The sequence below is a fragment of the Macaca thibetana genome, chromosome 1 (assembly GCF_024542745.1).
Source record: "Macaca thibetana thibetana isolate TM-01 chromosome 1, ASM2454274v1, whole genome shotgun sequence".
In the NCBI taxonomy this organism is placed as follows: Eukaryota; Metazoa; Chordata; class Mammalia; order Primates; family Cercopithecidae; genus Macaca; species Macaca thibetana.
The window spans coordinates 17,505,054-17,520,113 of record NC_065578.1 but is presented as its reverse complement, the minus strand read 5'-3'; the positions used below and the strand labels follow the sequence as shown (position 1 = coordinate 17,520,113).

The following is a 15,060-nucleotide window of genomic DNA, read 5'->3' as shown; positions in this document are numbered from 1 at the left end:
GGAGACGCTCAGCTGGACGCCGCTCTCAACATAGCACAGGATGGCCTGAGGGTAGGGGAGGGAGGCAGAAGGAGGCCACAGAGTTAGGAACCGCGGGGTTAGCTGGTAAAGCTGCCCAGGCGAGGCTGGGGGCTGCCTCATTCCAAATGCTCCCTCCTACAACAAGCCTTCCTGATTTCACCTCCTCCACTAGCTCAGTCCTCAGCTCGCCGCTGAGGCCTCCGATTTATTGCGAAGACATCATTTGGCGTTGCTCACAGGTGGGCTCCGGAAGGGCCGTGCCTCCCCTCTGACACTGGGGGTTCCCCAGGGCAGGGGCCGGGTGAGCTAGCAGGGGTGCTGAGCAGCTACAGCCTGGGCTCCAGGCCCCCACCCATTTGCAGTTCAGTCCCAGGCCACCAAAAGGCGTGGCGGGGGAGCCCAGGACTGCCTGGCAGGGCCCTATCTTACCTGCTCTCTGGGCTCACACCTGTGCCAGGTCCCTTAGGGTCTGCTGTAGCCCCTCTCCGTCCTCTGTCTCCAGGGCCGCCTGCTCCTGTAGCCGCAGGGATTCCTGGAGTGCGATTAGGGAGACAAAGGTGGTCCAGGTTCTGTCTTATCTGAAACCTCCCTTTCCCTTCCCTCCCTGGCTCACCACTGACCAGGTGGCCTCTGAAGCCATGTCCATAGGCCAGCCACCTGGCCCGAGGGCAGCAGGCCTGAGGCCCTCACTGAACAGACCAAGCCCAGAGAAGAGCTGTGTCCTGCCCCATGTCACACAGACAATTGGAGGAGAGCCGAACCTAGAACCCAGGCCAGGCCCCACACAGAGGGGTGACCAAACCAGGCTGTACCCTGGGGTAGTGAGTGTCCCACTGGTGGGGGAGGGGGAGCAGCTGGGTTGCCAGAGGCAGCATCTGGACCTGGAGAGCGCAAATGGGAGTTCAAGTCCCGACTCTCCCGCTTACTGGCTCTGAGACTGGACAAGCATTTCCCCTCTTGGGCCTCAGTTTCCCCATCTGTGTCATGAGGATTATGCTACAGGGCTGCTGGGGGGAAGAAATGGGATGGAGGAGGTGAGTGTGCTTACCACGAAGACTGCACACCTGTGAGACCTGAACCTGAGTGTGAGTGGGACGCTGGGGGTGGCCCAGGCGGCCCAGGCAGCCCAGCCCTAAGCCTGTGTCCATGGATCTGGCCGGTACCCCATCCCACCCTGCCACATCTCAGGGGCAGCTACAGCTCACCAGGGCCTCAAGCTTCTCGGTGAGGTCCTTGTTGACCTGATCCTTCTCCAGATTCTGCTTCTGAAGACGCTCCACTGCCAGGCCCAGCTCTGTCACTCTGGAGTTGGGGGAGCAACAGAGGTGAATAGGGGACCACCACTGCCTCTCAAATCCACTAGCTCTGTGTCCACCATGCTTCTTCAAACCCGAGGCAGGGACCCTAACATCCACCTCCCTGGCTGTGTGACCTTAGGCAAGTCCTGGCTCCTCTCCAGACCTCACGCTTCTCATCTGTGAAACGGGAATGAGGTTCCCACCAGCTTTATCTCATGGGAAAGCACTTGAGGACGTGTCCAGGTGGCAGAAGTAAGGGGCACAAGTTTTTTTGTTTTATTTTTTTCAGAAGGAGTTTTGCTCTGTCATCCAGGCTGGAATACAGTGATGTGATCTTCACTCACTGCAACCTCCACATCCTGGGTTCAAGTGATTCTCCTGTCTCAGCCTCCCTCATAGCTGGGATTATAGACACGCACCACCACACCTGGCTAGTTTTTGTATTTTAGTAGAGACAGGGTTTCGCCTGTTGGGCAGGCTGGTCTTGAGCTCCTGACCTCAGGTAATCCCCCTACCTTGGCCTCCCAAAGTGCTGGAATTACAGGTGTGAGCCACCGCACCCGGCCACAGGTTCTGTCATCAGAGGCTAAACTGTTTATGATATACACCGGGCAAGTGCCTTCGGAACCTCAGTGGGGTGCCTGGGAAGACTGGCTGAGCTCACAGAGGAAGGCCCTGTGCCTAGTGAACAGATGCTCCCTTCTCCCCAACCCTCCAGTTTCACCTTCTGCAGGGACGCCTGCCTTATGCAGCACCCACCAGGTACCCACGTGGCACTGAGATCAGCCTCATCCAGGTCGCTTTGCATCTGCTGCTGGGCCAGGTCCTTCTCGTGGAGCATCTTGTCCTGCAGCTGCTCCTCTAGCTGGGCCTGCTTCTCCAGGGCTGCCTCGGTCCGGCTCTCTGCCAGCCGCAGGTCCGTGATCAGTCCCAGGCCTGCCTCCTGGACAGCTCATGATGTCTGGGCCAGCTCCCCTCCCAGCTGCAGCAGGTCCCTTGGGGAGAGAGCACAGGCTGGCGATGGGATGGGGCTCACTCCCAAATACAAATTAAAACTATGCTGGGGCCAGGCGTGGTGGCTCACACCTGTAATCTCAGCACTTTAGGAGGCTGAGGCAGGCAGATCACCTGATGTCAGGAGTTCAAGACCAGCCTGGCCATCATGGTGAAACCTCGTCTGTACTAAAAATACAAAAAATTAGCCAGGCATGGTGGCACACTCCTGTAGTCCCAGCTACTTGGGAGGCTGAGGCAGGAGAATTGCTTGAACCCAGGACATGGAGACTGCAGTAAGCCGAGATCATGACGCTGCATTCCAGCCTGGGCAACACAGCGAGACTGCGTCTCAAAAAATAAATAAATAAAATAAAAATAAAAATAAAACTATACTAGGCTGGGTGCAGTGGCATGCGCCTGCAGTTTCAGCTATGTGGGAAGCTGAGGCAGGATTGCTTGAACCCAGGAGTTTGAGGCCAGCATGGGAAACATAGTGAGACTCCATCTCAAAAACAAAAGAAAAAAAAAAAAAAAAACACACACACACACACAAAAACTCTACACTGGGATGCCATTTGTCCACTATCAGACTAGGGGGAAAAACAAGGGTCACATAATACACAGGGAGGGGCTTTGGGGTAACAGGCGCTCCCCTACACAGCTGGTGGGAAGGTGAGTACAACCACAATGGAGAGCACTGGGGGAAAGCTCCGAGAACTATGCATGCATAGGACCTTCCCACCAGCTCCTCCTCTAAGAACGTATCCAAAGATATACTCCAGCACAGAGAAGATGGCTTGTGCGCAAGGGGGTTCACTGCAGCATTGCTCGTGTAAAAAATCCTGGTGACAACCTGAATGTCTATCAAAAGGGGACTAAGTACGTGATGGTACATCTATTCAGTGGAACACTCTGTGGTTAAGAAAACCAGTGGAGAAGTTCTTACTGGTCTGACACAGAGTCACCTCCCAATTATAACTAATATGTGAGGAAAGCATCTTCGAGAACTGTGAAGATGAAATTTTACCAGGCATATATACAAAAAAGTGTGCATGTGTCTGTGTGTGTGTGTGTGTGACCTGCTTTATTTGATTATGTAAGATAACCCTGGAAGGTCACTTAAGAAACTGATAGGCCAGGAGCGGTGGCTCACGCCTGTAATCCCAGCACTTTGGGAGGCCAAGGCGGGAGGATCACCTGAGGTCAGGAGTTCGAGACCAGCCTGGCCAACATGACGAAACCCCGCCTCTACTAAAAATACAAAAATTAGCTGGGTGTGGTAGCTCATGCCTGTAATCCCAGCTACTTGGGAGGTGGAGGTGGGAGAATTGCCTGAACCGGGGAGGCAGAGGGTTGCAGTGAGCCAAGATCATGTCACTGCACTCCAGCCTGGGAGACAGAGGGAGACTGCATTTTGAAAAAAAAAGAAGAAACTGATAATGCTTCTCATAGTAACTTGGTGGCCGAAAAAAGAAAAAAAATTGTACATATAAAAAGAAAAAGAAGCTGATAATGCTGCTTGCCTACAAGGAGGGAAGGGGAATATCTAGGGTCAGAGGTGAAAGGGAGCCGTTTTACTGTGTACCCTTTTGAAATGTGAACCTTGTGAACATGTGACTTAATCAAAAGTAAAATACAAAAATTTTCAAGGCTACTTAAAAATTTTGTTTTTGTTTTTTTGAGATGGAGTCTCACTCTGTTGCCCAGGCTGGAGTACAGTGCTACAATCTCGGCTCACTGCAACCTCCACCTCCCTGGTTCAAGCGATTCTCCTGCCTCAGCCTCCCGAGTACCTGGAATTACAGACGTACGTCACCACACCCAGCTAATTTTTGTATTTTTTAGTAGAGACGGGGTTTCACCATGTTGGCCAAGTTGGTCTTGAACTCCTAACCTCAGATGATCTACCTGCCTCAGCCTCCCAAAGGCTGGAATTACAGGCATGAGCCACCGAGCCTGGCCTTAAAAATGTATTTTTGCAGGCCCATTTCTGTAATTCCAGCACTTTAGGAGGCCAAGGCCGGTGGATTGCTTGAGTCCAGGAGTTTGAGACCAGCCTGGGCAACACAGCAAGACCCTGTCTCTAAAAAAAAAAAAAAAAATTAGCTGGACATAGTGGTGCACACTTATAGTCCCAGCTACTTGGGAGGCTGAAGTGGGAGGATCACTTCACACTGGGAGGTCAAGCCTAACGTGAGTTGTGATTGTGCCACTGCACTTCAGCCTGGGCAACAGAGAGACACTGTCTCAAAAAAAAAAAAAAAAAATGTATTTTAAGTCCATAATACAGGTTAAATCCTTTCCTTTCCTGAATGAACTGTACCCCTGGTTATCCAATACTAAGGAGGGACACTGCCTCATTCCAGAATTCTAATTAATATAAAAGGAGTGACTAAATGAGAAGCTCACAGTTTTGCAGCCTCTGATGAGTGGGTTGGATCTTGAAAAGAGAGACAACAGGCATAGGGACATCCCGATGGAAGAATACATTCTACTTATGGAGTCTTGATTAATTAATTAATTAATTAATATAAAATAAAAGCAAGCAGAAGAACCTGAATCTGACCTAGCTTTAGATCCAACATCAAATTTATAGGAAATACATGGGATAAAGAAACATGTTAATTGACACCATAAGGATGCAACCAACAAAATCCAGGCCATGAGAATCTCCAAGGACAATTGGCCCAGTTTCCTGAACAAATAAGTTAAAAGGAACTTAAAACACAAAGCAGGTGCCGGGCACAGTGGTTCGGGCCTGTAATCCCAGCTCTTTGGCAGACCAAGATAGGTGGATCATCTGAGGTCAAGACAAGCCTGGCCAACATGGTGAAGTCCCCATCTCTACTGAAAATACAAAAGTTGGCCAGGCGCGGTGGCTCAAGCCTGTAATCCCAGCACTTTGGGAGGCCAAGATGGGCGGATCCTGAGGTCACGAGATCGAGACCATCCTGGCTAACCTGGTGAAACCCCGTCTCTACTAAAAAATACAAAAAACTAGCAGGGCGAGGTGGCAGGCGCCTGTAGTCCCAGCTACTCGGGAGGCTGAGGCAGGAGAACGGTGTAAACCCAGGAGGTGGAGCTTGCAGTGAGCTGAGATCCGGCCACTGCACTCCAGCCTGGGCAACAGAGTGAGACTCAGTCTCAAAAAAAAAAAAAAAAAAAAAAAAGACAAAGCCACCAGTCACATTTTGTGAATGTCTATGGATCTGGATTCAAACAAATTGTAAAGAAAAAACTAAAGTAAGACTATCTGTGACTTTTTTTTTCCTGTTCTTGAGACAGTTTCACTCTGTCACCCAGGCTGGAGTGCAGTGGTGTGATCTCGGCTCACTGAAGCCTCTGCCTCCTGGGTTCAAGCGAGTCTGGTGCCTCAGCCTCCTCAGTAGCTGGGATTACAGGCGTGTGTCACCACACCTGGATAATTTTTTTATTTTTAGTAGAGGTGTGGGTTCACCATGTTGGCCAGGCTGGTCTCTAACTCCTGACCTCAGGTGATCTGCCCGCCTCGGCCTCCCAAACTACTGGGATTACAGGCCTGAGCCACTGCACCTGGCCTATCTGTGACATTTATGAGACATATGGAAAATCTAGACACTGGCTATTTGATGATATTAAGAAAAGATTATTAAACCAGGTGTGGTTGCTCACGCCTATAATACCAGCACTTTGGAAGGCCAAGGAAAGAGGATCACTTAGGCTCAGGAGTTCAAGACCAGCCTGGGCAACAAAGTGACACCTCGACTCTACAAGAAATAAAAAAATCAGCAAGCCTGGTGGCATGCACCTGTGTTCCGAATCGCACAGGACCTGAGGTAGGAGGACTGCTTGAGACCAGGAGGCCAAGGCTGTAGTGAGCCATAAAGAAAAGAAAAAATAAAGAAAAGATTACTAACTAAAAGGTTTTTAATGCACTAAATGAAACAGCTTGGCACCCTGCCTTCGGGCTGTCTCTACAGCCTCCTGACACTGCTGTTGAGCTGACGGCTCACACCGATCAGATGCCCCTGTTCAAAGATCAAGCAGGCCGAAGCTCCCCCGCTGAGGCAGGCTCTCCTTTCCCTGTACCAGCCCTTCGTTCAACACCCCCTGGCTGCCATGGGCTCGCACCTCCCTGCCTTTGCTCATGCCTTGCTTCTGCTTGGAGTGCCTGCTGCTCTGCTTCAACCCTACCCATTCCTTGAGGCTCTGAGCAAATTCCATCTCCACAAAGCGGTTTTTCTGACCTCCCCATCCCTCCCATCCTTCTGAGCCTCCAGGACATTCCCTCTGTCCCATGTACATATCACTGACCACTCGCTTCCTTAGTCTAGAATTTTGGGGATCTACGTCTCTTCATCACTAGAGGCTGTGAGGTCCTTGGTAGCAAAGCTGAATATTCTAGTGGATTAAAATCAGGAATTTTGGCCTGGTGCAGTGGCTCATGCCTATAATCCCAGCACTTTGGGAGGCTGAGGCTGGCAGATTGCCTGAGCTCAGGATTGCCTGAGCCCCTGAGTCTGGAGGAACACAGTCCAAGGGTGTTCAGGAGAGTTGGAAGTAGGGGGTTTCTCCTGGACTGCCGCTGCAGGCCTGCCAAGTGTCTGCGCCAAGCCCACTGAGGTCATTGGTGAGCGGTGTCCGCATCTGTGTGTGGTGGCGCTGGCCTGGGGCAGCCACACATGCTGTGCACTGATGTTGGTGGCCCTCACTAGGTGCGAACAGGGTGTTATTTTGTCATTTGTCTCCAGGCAGGACCCTGTGTGTGTTTGTGTGTGAGTGCTGAGTTCATGTCGACGGTTTGGTGCCTCTGAGCCTTCCCGTGAATGGGTAAGGTGGCATCTGGCTGAAGGTCTATGCTGTGGTGCGGGTGTTGGGTCTGGCTGTGTGTATCAGGGCATATGTCTGTGTTGTCGGCGAGGCAAGTGTACAACCGCACGTGCGTGGGTCTGGGGAGTGTGCCTGGGCTCCCTTGTATGTGTGATACACACTTTGTGCATCTGGGTATGCCTTTGTGGGCTGATTGGTGGCTATGTTGAACTGTATGCTTTCTCTGTCCGTGTGCAACCATGAGGTGGGAGACAGCGTGCTGTGTCATCTGCATGTGGGTGTTACGGGTCCGCGGTGGTGGGGTGACTGTTCTGTGCCTGTGTGGGGTTGTGCAGCATCTGGCTGTGGCTGTGGGTTACGATGTGCATATTCTGTGAATTGGAGTGTTTCTGTCCCTAAGAAGCAAGTGTAGGCGCAGCCTGGTTTTAGGGTCTCACTATGTTGTTTGTGGCATGTTTTGTGCATCTGTGTGTCTCTGTGTGGGGCCCAGTGTGGCCTGTGTCGTGTCCACACTGCATATCTGTGTGAAGCAAGTGCTGTTTGCCTCTGGGACACAGAGGGGTTCAGGCTGTTGCCGGGTTCTCCTCCCGCCAAAGCCAGGACCCTGTCGGCCACACCTCACCCCTTTCCACAAACTTCACCCCGCACAAAACAGCCTTTCAATTTTACTTGTAATTCAAAAGGGAAGGAGGCTGCCACTAAGCCAGAGATGAAAGAAGTTGACTGTCTCCCCTAGCAACCGCTGCCCTCGGACCACCGTTCAATTTAGTCTTTCCAGGTTGCTATGCACACAAGGGAGCCCAGGGGGTCTGTCCTCTGGAGCCAAGGGAGGCGTGGCCACTCCCTCCTTTCCATTCCCAGCTGCGCCTACACCTGCTTCTCAGGGACAGCAAGAAGGAGGGACCCCCATGGGGGCCCTGAGATCCTCTCTCTTGGCTGGGAGGTGGCCTCAGGGAGTGCCTCAGTTTCCCTGCAGGACATGCAGTCAACAGGATAAAGACCTGACCCTCCCTCCACTCCCCATGCCGGGGGTGCTGCAGGGTTGGAAAGATCAGAAAAATCTCGCTGACTGCCCCCCAACCCAGCCCACCCTGCCAGTGAGGGCCGCAGGGGCAGGCACTTGCCACCTGTGGCCATGGAGACAAGGGGATGGCAGGGAAAGAGAATGTTGCCCAACTGCAGAGCCCTGGACCAAGGGTCTCATCCCAGCACCACCACTGACCTTGGGCCTATCATGCTCCCTCTCCAGGACTTACTTTCCCTATCTGTGATAAGGTGATCTCCAGGCTCTGAAGTTCTCTGGGACCCACCCTCCAGGAAAGGCCTTTGCAGTCATTCCTATTCCAGGAATAGTCATTCCTATTCCACCTCTGCCTCCAGGTGGGGCCTCATTCAAACCATGGTGGATAGAGGACAACTGAAGCAGCGGGCGCCCTCTGCGTGCCATTTGGGGCCTCCCTAGCCACAGGAGGGAGCCTTCCACACTAACCCAGACCCCCTGTGCTGCAGTCCCAGCCCCAGCTGCTGTGTCCCAGCAGAGGAGGAACCTGTCACCTCCCACCTCTTCCTTTCCCTGCCAACTGGGGGCAGGGCCAGCTTCAGAAGGTGGCATTTAAGAGGCAGGCCCTGGGGGTGTGGCACTGTGCCATGCATGGGCCAAAAGAAAAGGGAGGGCTGGCTCAGGGCCCCATCACCACTGACAATGCAAGACTGGGGCCAGCATGCCCTACACACCCGCTGCAGACCCTGGGAAAACTAGCTCTCCACTGTCCTGATGCTAGGGGCCACTGTGGGCCGCCTACCCAGCTCCTCTACAAGTCCCAACTCGTCGGGGGTTTGTCCAGCCAGACAAATCCCAGGACACGGACACGCCCCACAGTCACACACAGGAACACACACCCTCCTCCCAGTGCGGGCTCCAGCCTGGACAAGCCCAGCTCAGGGGTCCCACGCCAACCCCAGCTCTGCCACTACCACACAGGAGACCCTGGGCCAGCCCCTGCCTCTCTGGGTCCCTTCCAACTTCGCGGGGGCCAGCGGTGCCCTGAAATCCTTAGCCCAGAGTCTCTTCCCGTACGTAGGAAACAAAACTTCAGAACTTTGGTTCTAGACTGGGTTAGTCTAGAAACCAAACAGAGCCCCAGGGCGGCGAGCTGGAAGACCTGGTGTCTAGCCTTAACTGTCTGTGTGCCCCCAGCATGGTGCTTCCCCTCCCTGAGCTTCAGTTTTCTCCTTTGTTAAATGGGCATCATAATGGTCCCGAACTTGGTGTATTAAATGTGAAACACTCAGCACGTGCCTGGCACATACTAGGCACTCAATAAACAGTAGCTGCTATTAATATGTTATTGCCACCTGCATGTCTCCCATCTGCACACATACACTCGGTCCTATTTGTAACTCCCTTACCAATCTTCAGCCACCACCAACTTTCCAGGGTCACCTCCCGGCCACCTGGAGGCCCAAAGCAGACAGTGCATCAACAGCATCCCGCACCCCTGGCACCGGCTCACACCCAGCTCCCGCCCCAGGCCGTGGGACCCCCACAAGCCTGCAGCATGGGTGATGTGAAACCTGCCTGGACATGAAGACAGGCCTGCTTCTCCTTCCTTCCCTGCCTGGAACCCATTCCAATAGGCAGTGGCGGCAGGTCTTGTGGCTGCCCCAGATGTCCTGCAGAACACCGCGGGTGGCCACACCAGACTCCAGCCAGCATCCAGCCACCACCTCAGCCCCAAGGTCCGTGGCAACGGTAGCACAGGGAGATGCCCAGAAACTCAAGGGGCAGGAATCTCTAGGGATCTCGTTCTCTGTGTCCCGAACCCCTAACAGGCCTGGGACAGATGGGAACAAAATGCCCCTATGCCAGGCACTTTATTCTATTATTTCCTATTATTCAAACAACTCCACGTCCCATTACAATCCCCACTACAGAAAACAGGCTTGAAGAATGTAGCGATTTGTTCAACGCCACTCAACGTGGCAGAGCCTCAATCCAAGCTCAGGCCAACCTGACACCAGGTCCCATCTTTTGCCCCGTGTGTGGACCTGGTCTAGATGCCTCCATGCCCTCAAACCGGGGGAGCCCTGGCCTAGCCCACCACCTGGGCGGCACCCACCCTCTCGCTGACCACGTTGTACTTAATGTCGAGCTCATCGCGCTCGGCACGGCTCTGGGCCAGCAGGTCCTCCACGCGGGACAGCTCCTGCTGCAGCAGCTGGTTCTCCTCCTGCAGTGACAGCAGCGATGCCATCTCCATCGCCGGCAGCGGGACTGGCAAGGGACAGTGGGTACATCATTGGCTTCTGGGTCCAGTGGGACATCCTCCCCCCACGGGGAGGGCAAGAAAACCATCCAGGCCCCTGAGATGAGCCCAGGTGGGAATGGCTGCAGGATTAGGCCTGCAAACAGAGCTGAGAACAGGGAGGAAGGCAAGGAGGGGATACAAAGCTGGACATAAAGTGAACACAGCTCCAGCTAAAGTGTGTCCCAGCAGGTTTTGGAGGTACAGGAGAGAGGCTCAGTCTAGGAGCCAGGAGACCCCTGAGTTCTTGCTCCCTCCTTTTCCAATTACAGTTCTTCCCCGGGGCCTCAGTTTTACTTATCTGTAAAATGGGTGGGGCGGGCGCGCACTCACGCCTGTAATCTCAGCACTTTGGGAGGCAAGATGGGAAGATCACCTGAAGTCAGGAATTTGAGAGTAGCCTGGCCAACATCACGAAGCCCTGTCTCTACTAAAAATACAAAAATTAGCCGGGCATGGTGGTATAAGCCTGTAGTCCCAGCTACTTGGGAGGCTGAGACAGGAGAATCACTTGAACCCGGAAGGTAGAGGTTCCAGTGAGCTGAGATTGTGCCACTGCACTCCAGCCTGGGCAACACAGAGAGATTCTGCCTCAAAAAAAAAAAACAAAACAAAAAAAACAAGCAAACAAAACATAGAATAGTAACCAGATCCTCCCAGAAGAGCATCAAAGCCTCATTCAGGGGAAGGGCTTCAAGGAAGTTTAAATGTTAGGGCTCAGGATAGCGTGGGTCAGGTTGTGAGGAGGAGGAGAAAGAGAGAAGAGGGAAAGAAAGGCCAGCGGGAGAAGCGGGGTTGTCCACCTCCTGTGGGTTTCCCACCTCCTGTGGGTTTCCCTTCTACCCTGGGAGAACTGGACATGGACCAGGTGCTAGGGTGAAGGCACTCCCTGTCTGGAGCTCCAGGGCGCCAACAACCCTGGTGCTCCCAAGGCGGGGGCCCGTCTGTAGCTTGTCAGTTGAACAGAGACAATGGTTAGAACACCAAAACTCCATCACGGAGGGCTGCCAGCACACCAGCTGCAACTGACTGTGCCCTTCCCAGACCCTCAAGCCACATAACGATACAGTGTGTGCCACCGGCTGAGAGGAGCAGGGACCATCCACATTCCTGCCCACGTGGGAAATGCATGGACAGTGCCATCCACTCAGACTTCTGCAAAACCCTGGTCTGAGCTGAGCTGCCCTTTCCCTATATCTTGGGTTCAGCCAGCTCCACACCTTCCCCAGGTGGGAATATGGGATTTGGGGTTCACATCTTTGCAGCAGGCTACAGGCAAGCACGGAGGGGATGCTCAGCCCTTCCTTCTAGTTGCACCACATGCGGAATAAGTCTGGGCAAATTCATCCCTGAGCCTCCGTTTCCTCATCTGTAAAATGGCTTCTTCTGTCATAAGGTTGTGCCTGCCCCACAGCAAGTTACAGTCATGATCATCATGGTGACTGCTCAGGAAAGGGACATGCGAAGAGGTAAAATGTGGGTGGTGTCTGTGGAGGGGAGCGGATGGGGGTGGCACCTGGGCTGTCAGGCCGGGAGAGGTTGCGGGTGACAATCTCCCTGATGCGGGCAGGCAGGCTGGTGGTCTGAGCGTCCTGGGCCAGGTCCCGCGTGCCCAAGCCCTTCTCCTGGCACAGGACGCTGCTCTCCAGTGTCTGTGGGAAAAGCGAGAGGGTCTTCAGGGGGACCTGGGACCCGGGGCTCCCTGGCCTTGGGGGGAGAGCCGCAAAGTCCTACTGCCCAAGATATGGGTCCCCAGGAGCCCACTCAAGATGGAGTGAAGCCTGGGAATTAGAATCCAAAAAATCCCCGTGGGAGGAGCCTCTTGTGCACTCCCCGCCCCTGGAAGAAGGCCACCCAGGGCCAGAGATGCGAACCAAACCCCACGAGCAACTCCCAAACCCCACTGAGGCAGTCCAGTGTTGGGGGCTCCAATCCGGCTCCGACCCTAGATGGATGAGGATCCGGCTATGCCAGAGGTCCTCCGAATCCTAAAATCTGGAAGTAGGGACCCCCTTCTCCCAATGCAGGGCACTGGGATGAGGGAGCGACAGCAGGTGCACCCTGTGTGTACCTCTGCCCCCCTTCTTGCCAGAAACTGCAAGTGCGGGCCCTTTATACCTCACCACCACCACACCCCTCCCACCCCTTGACCCCCAAGACATACACACCTCTCACCACTCCTGCTAAGTCCACACTACCCCGCCCCAGACAGGGTGGGCACAGCCCCCAAGACCCACCTGGATAACCGTCTCTAGTGTCAGCTCGACCTCCTGTGCCCCCGCCAGCCCCAAGGTCATGGGGGGGAGGCTGTGGGCACTCCTCCAGCCCCCTTCCCCAGGACCCCAAGACTAGCTCAGTCAGCACGCGCCACAGCCAGGCTGCTGTGCTGAGCACCAGGCAGATTAAGCTTAAATCCCGGGGCGCCCCCATGTGACCACCGGGGTGGGAGGAGCGGGATGGGGGCTGAGGGGGGAGGGGATGGGAAAGGACAGGAGAGGAGGGAAGCAGAGGCGGGGAGCCGAAGGAAGAGGAAGGATAAAGAGAGGGGAGAAGAAGGGAGAGAAAGGAAGGGAGGAGAGACAAGAGGGAATGGGGGGAGGAAAAGAGGGGAGGCACCTGGAGGTCAGGACCTCACACACTCTCCACCCTCCACAGGTTGCTGGGTCCTAGAGCCCTCCAAGTCCAGGGGGTGGAGTCAGTAGTCATGCGGGGCGGTAGGAAAGGCCAGAGCCCTAAGTCTTCCGGATGATCTTTGCTGGCCCAGAACTGGGGTCATATGGTTAGCTAAGAATGCAAGGATTTACAGCATGCTGGGAGCACGCTTTCCCACAACAGGTGTAGGGCAAAGAATGCAGGCTATGAGGTCACCCAGAGCAGGCTAGGCACTTAGCTGGGCATGAGCGGTCCAGCCTGGACTGATGAGCATTTATGCAACACCTGCGGCATTCCTAGGTCTGACCTAGACACAGTGGCACAGCCCCCACCTACAAATGCCCCAGCCTTGCCCTGCGGGCACTTATTGGGAAGCTTCTGGCCCCTCCACACCCACCCCAGCCCCCACTAGCTGGGTGCACCAGGAACAGTGACTTTGCCTCTCTGAGCCTCAGTGTCCTCTTACGTAAGATGTGATAATATCAGCACTCACCACATGGAGCCGTCCGGGGATGAAACAGAATATCATGTGTGCATAACCAGCACATGACACGGTGCCGGGGGGTCACATGGCCAACACCCAAGAAATCCTCATTTCATTCATTTGAAAATCCAAAAGGCACAGTACCGGCCAGGCATAGGCGCTCAGGCCTGTAATCTCAACATTTTGGAAGGCCAAGGTGGGCGGATCACCTAAGGTCAGGAGTTTGAGACCAGCCTTACCAATATGGTGAAACCCCATCTCTACCAAAAATATAAAAATTAGCCGGGCGTGGTGGCGCATGCCTGTAATCCCAGCTATTTGGGAGGCTGAGGCAGGAGAATCAATTGAACCCGGGAGGCGTAGGTTACAGTGACCCGAGATAGTGCCATTGCACTCCAGCCGGGGCAACAAGAGTGAAATTTGTCTCAGAAAAAAAAGAAAAGCACAGTCCCTATATCCCAGGGCCCTGAAACACAAAGGTCACCCACCACCTCCCATTGTTCTTTCCCTGGGGCAAGGAGGCTATGTGGTATAGTGGTTAGGCACACAGCTCTGGAGTCAGTATCAGGTCTGAGGTTGCATGTGAGACACAGCTCAGTCACTTGCAAGTATGGTGTTCAAGACAGTATGACCTTGAACAGGTTACCTCCCTGAGCCTCAGTTTTCTCATCTCTAAAAGGAGACTAGACCAGGCCGGGCGTGGTGGCTGAAGCCTGTAATTCCAGCACTTTGGGAGGCTGAGGCGGGCAGATGATCACTTGAGGTCAGGAGTTCGAGACTAGCCCGGCCAACATAGTGAAACCCCATCTCTACTAAAAATACAAAAATTAGCCTGCAATGTCGGCACTTTGGGAGGCCAAGGTGGGCAGATCACGAGGTCAAGAGATTGAGACTATCCTGGCCAACATGGTGAAACCTTGTCTCTAATAAAAATATAAAAATTAGCTGGGCATGGTGGTGCATGCCTGTAGTCCCAGCTACTTGGGAGGCTGAGTCAGGAGAATCGCTTGAACCTGGAAGGCGGAGGTTGCAGTGAGCCGAGATCACGCCACTGCACTTCAGCCTGGCGACACAGTAAGACTGTCTCAAAAAAAATAAATAGATAAAAATTTAAAAATTGGCCAGGCGCAGTGGCTCACACCTGTAATCCCAGCACTTTGGGAGGCCAAGGCGAGTGGATCATGAGGTCAGGAAATCAAGACCATCCTGGCTAACACGGCAAAACCCCGTCTCTATTTAAAAAATACAAAAAAAATTAGCCAGGTGTGGCGGCGGGCGCCTGTAGTCCCAGCTACTCGGGAGGCTGAGGCAGGAGAATGGCATGAACCCGGGAGGCTGAGCTTGCAGTGAGCCGAGATCGCACCACTGCACTCCAGCCTGGGCGACAGAACAAGATTCCATCTAAAAAAAAAAAATTAGCTGGGGCTTGGTGGCATGTGCATGTAATCCCAGCTAGTCAGGAGGCTGAGGCAGGGGAATCATTTGAACCCCGGAG

The 15,060-nt window shown here is 53.9% G+C and overlaps 2 protein-coding genes across 2 annotated transcripts; both read right to left on the bottom strand.

Annotated features, from left to right (window-relative positions):
- Positions 1–455: 455 nt before the first annotated feature.
- On the bottom strand, positions 456–10,384 carry LOC126930324 (rootletin). Its single transcript, XM_050747613.1, has 5 exons — positions 10,244–10,384; positions 2,878–2,905; positions 2,044–2,270; positions 1,227–1,323; positions 456–553 (listed from the first exon to the last, which is right to left on the bottom strand). The coding sequence occupies exons 1-4, from the start codon at positions 10,382–10,384 to the stop codon at positions 1,234–1,236; spliced, it is 486 nt and encodes a 161-aa protein (XP_050603570.1). The 3' UTR covers positions 456–553; positions 1,227–1,233.
- An 861-nt stretch (positions 10,385–11,245) lies between these two features.
- LOC126956593 (rootletin-like) lies at positions 11,246–13,492 on the bottom strand. Its single transcript, XM_050793661.1, has 2 exons — positions 12,667–13,492; positions 11,246–12,081 (listed from the first exon to the last, which is right to left on the bottom strand). Exons 1-2 carry the CDS (start codon positions 12,724–12,726, stop codon positions 11,863–11,865), a joined length of 279 nt encoding a protein of 92 aa, XP_050649618.1. The 5' UTR covers positions 12,727–13,492; the 3' UTR covers positions 11,246–11,862.
- Between the last annotated feature and the right edge of the window lie 1,568 nt (positions 13,493–15,060).